Source organism: Limulus polyphemus, unplaced genomic scaffold, assembly GCF_000517525.1.
Source record: "Limulus polyphemus unplaced genomic scaffold, Limulus_polyphemus-2.1.2 Scaffold6424, whole genome shotgun sequence".
Lineage (NCBI taxonomy): Eukaryota > Metazoa > Arthropoda > Merostomata > Xiphosura > Limulidae > Limulus > Limulus polyphemus.
Genome location: NW_013672034.1, coordinates 33,539 through 44,615, shown reverse-complemented (window position 1 = coordinate 44,615; position 11,077 = coordinate 33,539). Strand labels below are relative to the sequence as shown.

Genomic DNA, 11,077 nt, shown 5'->3' with positions numbered 1-11,077 from the left:
CTAATCTACCTGATATAAATAAAGAAACTTCGGTCTAATCTCCCCGATATAAATAAAGAAACTTCGGTCTAATCTCCCCGACATAAACAAAGAAACTTTGGTCTAATCTACCCGATATAAATAAAGAAACTTCGGTCTAATCTAGCTGATGTAAACAAAGAAACTTCGGTCTAATCTACCCGATGTAAATAAAGAAACTTCGGTCTAATTTAGCTGATGTAAATAAAGAAACTTCGATCTAATTTAGCTGATGTAAACAAAGAAACTTTGGTCTAATCTAGCTGATGTAAATAAGAAACTTCGGTCTAATAGCTGATGTAAACAAAGAAACTTCGGTCTAATCTACCCGATATAAATAAAGAAACTTCGGTCTAATCTAGCTGATGTAAACAAAGAAACTTCGGTCTAATCTACCCGATATAAATAAAGAAACTTCGGTCTAATCTAGCTGATGTAAATAAAGAAACTTCTGTCTAATCTAGCTAAAGTACATATAGAAATGTCGGCCTGATCTAACTGATGTACACGTAGAGATTTAGGTCTAATCTAGTTGATGTAAACAAAGAAATTTAGGTCTAATCTAGTTGATGTACACATAGAAACTTCGGTATAATCTAGATGATGTAATTTCGCTCATTATATTACGAAAACGCCGAGAACGAATATCCACAGTCGGAGATCAGATTCAGGACAACGCCAAATAAGGTCATAAACTCAGGTTTTTCTGCATTTCATCACTCAAACAAGAATATAGCGACATTTCGTTCGCTATGATCGTCCTTAATTAGTGTTTTACAACACTCAACCCCTTTTTCATATCTCCCCTTTTGATAATGTACTTTCCAGTGGGTAAGGAGGTGTGGTTAGGGTTAGTTATACTAGGGCTTATCATACAAGGTTGTGATTAGGGTCAGTTTTTTTATACGTTCAGAAAGAAATTAATGTATTTATATCTAGTATAAATACATAATAGGCAAAAATGTAGAACATTTAGACTTAGACAAACAGAAAGCTAGATCAGCATACAAAGATCAAGATAAATGTACTGATACATAGAAGGTTTGCGACATAGATAACCTGACAAACCTAACAAAATTTCCAACTAATTCAAATGCTAGCAGAATAGCCATGTATCAGCAACAAAGATCGTCTTGAAAAGAAAGTTAAAAATACACCGGCCTAATAAGTTTCTAAACCTTCCTGAAAGAAGACAACTCTATTTATGTCTGTGTGCGCATGCGCGGATAAGTGCGTTATTTTATAACGTTAGTATGTATTATCTGACACGCGGTGTTAGAGAGTGTAGCAGTACCACTGAGTTCACCCTTCACATAACCGTACTATAGTGTCTACGGAGTTCACACTAACTCTCACCTCCACCCTTCATACATCAGTACTACAGTGTTTACTAAGTTCTCACTAGCCCTAACCTTCACTTTTCATAAATCAGTACTAGATTGTCTACTAAGTTCACACTAACCCTCACCTCCACCCTTTATACATCAGTACTACAGTGTCTACTAAGTTCTCACTAACCTTAACATTCACCCTTCATACATCAGTACTAGATTGTCTACTAAGTTCACACTAGCCCTAACCTTCACTTTTCATAAATCAGTACTATAATGTCTACTGAGTTCACACTAACCCTCGTCTCCACCCTTCATATAGCAGTACAATAATGTCTACTAAGTTCACACTAACCCTCACCTTCACATAGCAGTACTATAATTTCTACTGAGTTCACACTAACTCTCGCCTCCACCCTTCATACATCAGTACTATAATGTCTACTAAGTTCACACTAACCCTAACCTTCATCATCATCTCTTCACCTGAGGAGAAGATCGCTTGGAATACTATCGTAGAAATACAGACAGAATGCCCTGTATCAGGAAAGATGTAAAATATCGTAATTTTTCGAACATTATGACGAAGAAATGTGCTGCTCTTCAGTCCAACCCAAATTCGTCAAGAAAATATAATTATGTGCAAATAAAATTTAATGGCATGAACTTTACAATTTTGATTGATAACCAGAGTTCAGTTACCACATCTGTGGTTAGTGACCTATTTAGCGGTCAGTAGCAGGAAAGTGAGTCACCTTTGATTGGCCACATTCCATCACACGTGTTTTTTATGTCAACCCTTATCTGGTTATTTGGCTCCACAGTTATTTTTCATTTTTTTATCTATCTATTTCTGTTTATCCACTCTTTATGCACTTCCTATTTATCTGTCTATTTAATTATTTATTTCTCTTTATCAAATAATCGATACAATATTCATCTGTTTATCTAATTACATATTTCTAGGTTCTTCTTCACTTATTTTCTAATTATCTGTCCATTTAGCTGTTTATTCCTCTTCATCTATTTTCTTTTTTTTGTGTCTATTTATTCTCTCTTCATGACTGTAAATATGTTCAGCTATTTCTTCATTTGTAGTTGATCTCTCTATATAGATGAATATGTGAATTGAAAGGACGAAGATTACCATAATCATGAGCAAATACAACTTTTAAGGCTGGTTAATAACTTTTTAAATTCATTTCATAATTTACTTTTATAATCTCTGAATGATAAAAATATGAACAAGTACAGAAAATCTCTCTGTAGATTGGAATTAAAATCAATTTTTGTTTGTTTCACATCTGTCTAGAATTATTTGCTTATTTTTAACAGTTCGATTACGTAAGGCATGTTCAAATATGACTTTTTAAATATGAATACATACAATTATGCCAAAGTTTTTAAGTACCATGTGTTTTTCTTTTTTGTTTTTGCAAATTTGTTCATGATTACGGACACGTCATAAATAACGATCAGTTTGTTTCGTGTATTTATTGTATTTAAGAAAGAACTGTGTATATTCTAGAATCTGTATTACAGCTGTTATTAAACAGTTCAGTTGTGACTACAGCAGCTGTTTAGTAAGAACTATGTATATATACTAGAATCTGTATTACAGCTAACTAAACAGCTGCTGTAGTCACAACTGAACTGTTTAATAATATATATACATAGTTCTTACTAGAATCTGTATTACAGCTGTTATTAAACAGTTCAGTTGTGACTACAGCAGCTGTTTAGTAAGAACTATGTATGAACTAGAATCTGTATTACAGCTGTTATTAAACAGTTAAGTTGTGACTACAGCAGCTGTTTAGTAAGAACTATGTATATATACTAGAATCTGTATTACAGCTGTTATTAAACAGTTCAGTTGTGATTACAGCAGCTGTTTAGTAAGAACTATGTATATATACTATAATCTGTATTACAGCTGTTATTAAACAGTTCAGTTGTGACTACAGCAGCTGTTTAGTAAGAACTATGTATGAACTAGAATCTGTATTACAGCTGTTATTAAACAGTTTAGTGGTGACCACAACAGCTGTTGAAAATATGAATTCGTAGTCAAGCAGTGTTGCTTCTAAATAAAACAAAAACACAAACAAACTGATCTTTGTTTGAAAAGTTAGGCTTAATTTATACAGATTAAACTGAGTTTTAAATCGCAATGGTGATCAAAATCACTTGTCGTCTAACTGATTCAAATAGATTCAGGCTTAAGTTGGAGACATCATGGTGGTTTAAAACTGATTTTTTTTATCTGTCTTATAAGTATATTTTGAAAATAACAAGCAACACTTATGCTAAGAGTTCCTCTTCATTCGAGAGATACGTGGTACATGTGGTGTAGTGTTTCTCTAACACCTCAATATCTCAGCAGATAGTTCCTCTTTAGTCAAGAGATGGCGCAACAAGTATGGTGTGGCGTTTCGTGGTTTTTCTAACACGGCGGTAACTTGGTAAATTTACCTCACATTATTTAGGAGATTGTCTGCTGCCATTACACCAGTAAATAGAGGAATAGAACCTTTTAACAGTAACTGATATACATTATATCTGATTAAGGAATTTAATATATCCATCGTTCCTACTTATACCTCCCCCCCGTGGCTCAGCAGTAAATCGATATCTACAGTGGGCATAGCACAGATCGCCCACTGTGTAGTTTTGTGCTTAACAACAAACAAGCAAACAAACCTACTGATAAAATCATGTTTAGTCTTGCTATACGTATCATAAATAGTGAAGAGATTGAGTGGTGTGTTCGTTCTCTGACAATAATTGTAACCATAAATTGGAAGGCCATTATTAATATAGTTTCGGCTTTCAGATGACACCCGAAACTAGAACTGTTTGCTGTTTAAATAGTCATTACTTTAAAAAACCATAGAAGACAAACAACAGCTGTTTAAATATCTCATCATTAGTGAAAACTTGTAGTGATCTGTATAATCTGAAGAAAGAATTCATGATAGCAAATCTACAATAGACAAAAACAAAACTATGTCACAAGATTAAAATAAGGTGAAGAATAAGGGCAATTACTTGTGCCATTTTACGTCACATCCGGTTTGAATAGTAAATACCACAACAGATGATTTTTAAACTCGCTTGGACTAACGTAGCACTAACCCAAATTCCATGATAGCACCTGAGAAAATGTGCTATTACAAATAAGAGTAAGTGTTAAATGTGCTGTTACAAATAAGGGTAAGTGTTAAATGTGCTGTTACAAATAAGGGTAAGTGTTAAATTTGCTGTTAAAAATAAATGGTGAGTGTTAAATGTGTTGTTACAAATAAGGATAACTGTTAAATGCGCTATTACAAATAAGGGTAAGTGTTAAATGTGCTGTTACAAATAAGGGTAACTGTTAAATGCGCTATTACAAATAAGGGTAAGTGTTAAATGTGCTGTTACAAATAAGGGTAAGTGTTAAATGCGCTGTTACAAATAAGGGTAAGTGTTAAATGTGCTGTTAAAAATAAATGGTAAGTGTTAAATGTGCTATTACAAATAAGGGTAACTGTTAAATGCGCTATTACAAATAAGGGTAAGTGTTAAATGTGCTGTTACAAATAAGGGTAACTGTTAAATGCGCTATTAAAAATAAGGGTAACTGTTAAATGTGCTGTTACAAATAAGGGTAAGTGTTAAATGTGCTGTTACAAATAAGGGTAAGTGTTAAATGTGCTGTTACAAATAAGGGTAAGTTTTAACTTTGATGACAGTTTGAGTATGAGGTTTTACGTGTTTTATCGTATTATAAAATATTGAGGATAAACACTTGAACTTTCTCCGATACTGGTATGATTTTGAGATGCTGTGTTATAAACGAATTAGGAATTTGTTTGTTTTGAAGTTGAGCACAAAGCTACACAGTGGGCTATCTATTCTCTGACCGCCACGGGCATCGAAACCCGGTTTCTATCTGTGCCACTGGGGGCACGAATGATGAAGATCAGCTACAAAGATGACAAGGAAATACCGGAATGCGAAAAGACGACCACTGGTCATATGCAGAAAATAAAAGACGCGCTACTATAGGTATATAATGAAACCCGACGAAAGGTTAGCGGTGATTCCAATGTTCGAGAGACAGACGGACAGACTCACTTGTCACTTGGCTCGATGTTATTAGAAACTGGATTGGTGATGAGAAGATTGAATTATGAAAGTTTTTACATGCAGCAAGGAAAAGAGAACCATAGTATTGCACACTCAAAACCAGGATTTTTTTTATTTCTGTTATAATGTGAGGATATATACTGTACATCTGTGAGTCTGAATTACACTGATCAGAGGTGAAGAAACTTGTCCTGGAATCTCCAGTGTCACTTCTAGAACAAATAGTTTCAAAATCGTCATGGAGTCTATACGTCACTGTTAGAAAAAAAAATTAAATTAACATACATGGTTATTTATTACTTGTTTATTTAATTATCATACATGATAATTGAACTAACAAGTAATAAATAACCATGTATGATAATTGAATAAACAAGTAATAAGTAATCATACATGGTTACTTATTACTTGTTAGTTCAATTATCATACATGGTTACTTATTACTTGTTTATTTAATTATCATACATGGTTATTTATTACTTGTTAGTTCAATTATCATACATGGTTACTTATTACTTGTTTGTTTAATTATCATACATGGTTATTTATTACTTGTTTATTCAACTATCATACATGGTTACTTATTACTTGTTTATTTAATTGTCATACATGGTTATTTATTACTTGTTTATTCAATTATCATACATGGTTATTTATTACTTGTTTATTCAATTATCATACATGGTTAGTTATTCATTGTTTATTCAATTATCATACATGGTTATTTATTACTTGTTTATTTAATTATCATACATGGTTAGTTATTCATTGTTTATTCAATGCTCATACATGGTTACTTATTACTTGTTTATTCAATGGTCATACATGGTTACTTATTACTTGTTTATTCAATGCTCATACATGGTTACTTATTACTTGTTTATTCAATGCTCATACATGGTTACTTATTACTTGTTTATTCAATGCTCATACATGGTTACTTATTACTTGTTTATAACTTGCAAAACCTGCCCATAGTTAGTAAAATTTTCTGTTGTACGACACCACTAGGTTCTGTTGACTGAAGAAGTTACACAACATCATCATGCAGGCTGCAGATGAAAAATCGGGTGCAAGGCCCGAAGGTGAGGAGGATGAGATGGAGCGCGAGCTGGCGGAAGACGCTGTATGGAAACGTATTCAACAGAATACGTTCACCAGGTGGGCTAACGAGCACTTGAAAAGTGTAAGTAAAACTATCAACAGCTTGGAGACGGACTTATCCGACGGATTGAAGCTGATAGCTCTCATTGAAGTCCTTTCCGGAAAGAAATTACCTAGGCACAATAAGAAACCTTCTTTCCGGTCCCAAAAATTAGAAAACGTTTCCGTTGCCCTGAAGTTTTTGGAAGAAGACGAAGGAATCAAAATTGTAAACATTGGTAAGTCTATTTTTGTTGTTGATAGAAAATATTTGTGGCCTGGTTTCCAAATCGCAACTCCACGTGCACAAATCATGATGATTTCGAAAACATGCCAATTTCACGTTTCTGATTTTGAATATTTTCATTTTTCGAACTCCAGTTAAACACATACAAGTTGTAAAATACACAGTTTCAGTATGATACCGCTTTTATAGATCTGTGAAACTTAGCTTATGAAACACAAAAATACTTTATCTAAATAAGGTGCCATTGCTACTTATATTTTCTGTACAGATCCGTTTTTGTTACTGTAAGAAACCGTGCTGGTACTGTTTCGAATAACCCGACGTCATGCGCCAGTTCACTGCGCAACATGTTTTTGTTTTTTAAACCACTAACATAATGACATTTGTCGTAACTGAAACCAAGTGAAGAGCATAATTAATGACGTTTGTCGTAATTAAAAAAAACAAACAAAAACGAGTATAGTTACTGACATTTGTTGTAACTATAATCAGATACTTACAAAAATATGATGTAGGACTCTTTCATGTAGAAAGACGCAGCCGTAATTAAAAGAAACTGACTAATGAGAAGAGTGATTGGCTGATCAATTCTCAGTTTTTATCAACATGTTATATACATTTATTGACTAAAGAGAGCTGTTATTGGTTGATTAATACCACGTGCTATCGATATACTATATAAATATATTGACTAAAGAGAGCTATGATTGGTTATTAATACCACGTGCTATTGACATACCATGTACATATATTGGCTAAATATAGCTGTGGAAATTGCGGCAAAGTAGAAGAAATGAAATTTAAAATGTTAAAATTAGGCTTAAAGGGAAGGATTTCCTTAATCCGTATTAAAAACATATAAATATGCTTACGTTTAGAAGTTTTTTATTTATTTATTTTGGATGTGAAGAGTACAGTCCTGCTGAAAACCGTGGGTTGGAAAATCAATAGCTAATACCGGTATCTGTGTTTATTTTCAATAATCTGTATATCCTCTAAGCTTTTTGAACACTCCATTTGCTACCTTTGTCTGGATGGAAAGATGAATATACATTTCAATTAAAAGTTACGACATGCAGTTAACTTTAATATAGAATATATATGATTAATATGTTTAATTTAGTGTATTAACTCAGTACAACAAAAAGTAACCATAAATTTAATTCTGTTCAGTTGCCAAATAACACTGTAATAACAAATTATTAATTTTAAAACTTGTATGCTTTATGTATAAGATAGGTAGTAATTATTTTGTTTTGTTCAATGTACTTTCCATAAGCGCCTGGCAGACAGTACAAGCGTGAATCAGTTATTTGACTCTATGTCATGAACACATCACTCAAATGGAAACACGTTCGAGAGCCATCTCGAAAGTGCGCGTACAAACGTTCGTGCTGGGGGAACTGTTATACACAAGCGTGCGTGGAACAGCTGTAAAATATTTCCGAACGCCATAAAGGCAAATAACCCAAAAAGAAAATTAACCAACGAAGAACCCAATACAAGAAATAATTTAACGAGAAGGAATAAAAACAATACTAAATTACTCAATAATTTTGATTAATTAATAATTATTTAAATTAATACTTATCTATAAAATGAGTAAAGGCCTGAGAAAGTATAAATCTAGTGTTGTGAAAAGAAAAGAGGGAAAACAATCAGAGGAAGCTCCAAAACAGAAAAAGACGCATCTGATAAATGTTTGATCCTAAAATGAAAGGAGACGACCAGCCACTACAGAGCAAAAGATATCCAAGTAGCAGAAGAGTATTTTCTGTATTTTGAAGAAACAATTAACGAAGATGATAACAATATTACAGAACTTTATGTTTCTAATATTGGTTTATGGCTACAAAACATATCTGTGAATAAGTGATGTGCTAGTAAATCATGGACCTAATGAATATTAGACTCAAAAACGACTTTCAAAGGATAAATATTTTAGGAAATTGAAACACAGAAGAATGTACCACGTCCATGGTTGGTTCTTTCTTTAAAACTAGATGCAGTGAGTCTTCTGTAAATTGTTTCTCGACTGTAAAATGCAAGTAACTGACAAAGGTTTTCGTTTGTGATAATAAATTCAAAGAACTAGAATATCACGAGAAAAGCAATTGACACGTGTAATGTCTTATTAAATTAAAGGAGTTACAATACCAGTTAAAAACGAATTTTACAGTAGGGAGTTGAAACTTTGATCGAAATAGAATAGCAGCAGTTAACAGGTGTATTCAATAAGGTGATTGCATTAGTCGTGCATTTGTTAAAGTAATTGCTGTAAAAAATAATCGTATAAAGTGTACTGTATCACCAAGGCATCAAAATAGCTGTCGGTAATCTCAAAAATAGTAAGTATACAAGGAATGATGGTAAGACCAGCGCTACAGGGAAGGGACCTCGGAGCTTGGCCCCATGAAATGTTGATGGTCTCACCCAAGGTAATGTCGGGACTGAATGAACGAGCTCTGCTCTATCAGAGGTTATATCGCCGAGGTCAGGGGTATAATGACGTAACTATAAGAAGCCAACACAAGTATGCGTCACTTGGGTTGTTGCAATTAAAAACAAATTGACATTTTTTGTTTCTTGTGTCTGCCATGTTTTGAACACTGTGATATTTTGCAACTGGTCAAAACTTTTTTCCCGTCTCCTTCAAAGAATGCATACTATTTTTGTGGCAACAACTAGCTATTTAGAGTCCTTTATTAAGCCTCTTTCCAACACTAGATGGCAATGTAAAATTGTTTGGCATAATTAATAAAATTAAAAGAAACTTCAAGGAATAGTGTAGCCTATTCTGTTTGTTTTGAATTTCGCGCAAAGCTAAGCTAGCCGTCCATAATTTAGCAGTATAAGACTAGACGGAAGGCAGCTAGTCATCACCACCCACCGCCAACTCTTGGGCTACTCTTTTACCACCGAATAGTGAGATTGACCGTCACATTATAACGCCCCCACGGCTGAAAGGGCAAGCATGTTTGGCGGGACGGGGATTCGAACCCACGACCCTTAGATTGCGAGTCGAGCGCCCTAACCACCTGGCCATGCCGGGCCTGCCTATTCTATAGCTGGATCATTAAAAGACGAGCTAGCATCAACTTTCTTTAGTAGTTTGGTAAGATGTGTTTATACAAATATTTCTAGCCAATAAGAAGTGAGAACTGATACTGCTAGTAAACGATGCAACAGCAAATCCTTCTTTAATGTAAGGAAAATTATTTCGAAGGTGCCAGACTGACGCTGGAACAGTTTTTATAGGGGGTTACTGAAAATTATCGAAGCTAATTGTATTTGATATACTATATTAAAACATGTTAATAAAACAAACCCAGCATCAGCACATGTTTATGTATTTAAGTAAAAACAAACACATCCCAGCATCCCTAGTTCCAGCGCCCTTAAAGCGCCCATGACAAGTGCTACAGAATAATTATAAGTTGTTTCAGGATTGTTGAAGAGATAGCCATTGTTGTACAACAACTGTTCAAAACTAAATGCTTAACGTTATTGTGAGCTTTCCTTTAACAAAGGCTAGAAAGTGAAGGTTTCATGTTGTTGTGGGATGTACTTTAACAACGGTTAGAAAGTTAATATTTTACGTTGTTATGGACTGTGCTTTAACAATGGTTAGAAAGTTAATGTTTTACGTTGGTGTGGACTGTACCTTAAGGTGAAGGTTTCATGTTGTCATGGGCTGTATTTTAACAACGGCTCTAAACTGAATATTTTACTTTGTTCTGGACTGTGCTCTAGTGAAAATGGAAGATGGACTTGAACTGCTTCATAATTATATCAAATTATTCCACCTTAGTAACAATAAATAATTGAAAATGTAGAATACAATGAGTTGGTAAAATCGTGCATGAATTTCATATAGTACTAACTTGCACTGATTTAAATGTTTACAGTATTGTTTTAATATTTGAATTCGAAGTCTTACTACAGTTCTACCAGAAACATTTGACGCTTTACTTACAAAGATTATTGAACAACATCTTCTCCCAGCGAGTGCTTTTTCTTCATGGTAATATTTAAAGCTACAGTAGCTGTAGTACCTGTTAATATAATATTTTCAAAGTTGAAACTAATTAAAACCTGATTGAGATCATCCATGTCACAAGAGCTTCTCACGCGATTGGAACGTTCTCCACCGGATGATGCGTTGAATTTCGAGAAAGTTGTCGAAGAAGTAATAAAAGATAAA

At 33.8% G+C, this 11,077-nt stretch overlaps 1 protein-coding gene across 1 annotated transcript in view; it reads left to right on the top strand.

Moving 5' to 3' along the window:
• Window positions 1-6,495: 6,495 nt before the first annotated feature.
• LOC106473707 (filamin-A-like) overlaps window positions 6,496-11,077 on the top strand; it is a 37,970-nt gene continuing 33,388 nt past the window's right edge. Inside the window, exon 1 of the mRNA XM_013934386.2 lies at window positions 6,496-6,865. Within this exon, the coding sequence (XP_013789840.1) occupies window positions 6,529-6,865 (337 nt within the window). The 5' untranslated portion in view covers window positions 6,496-6,528. The remainder of the gene's footprint in view (window positions 6,866-11,077) is intronic.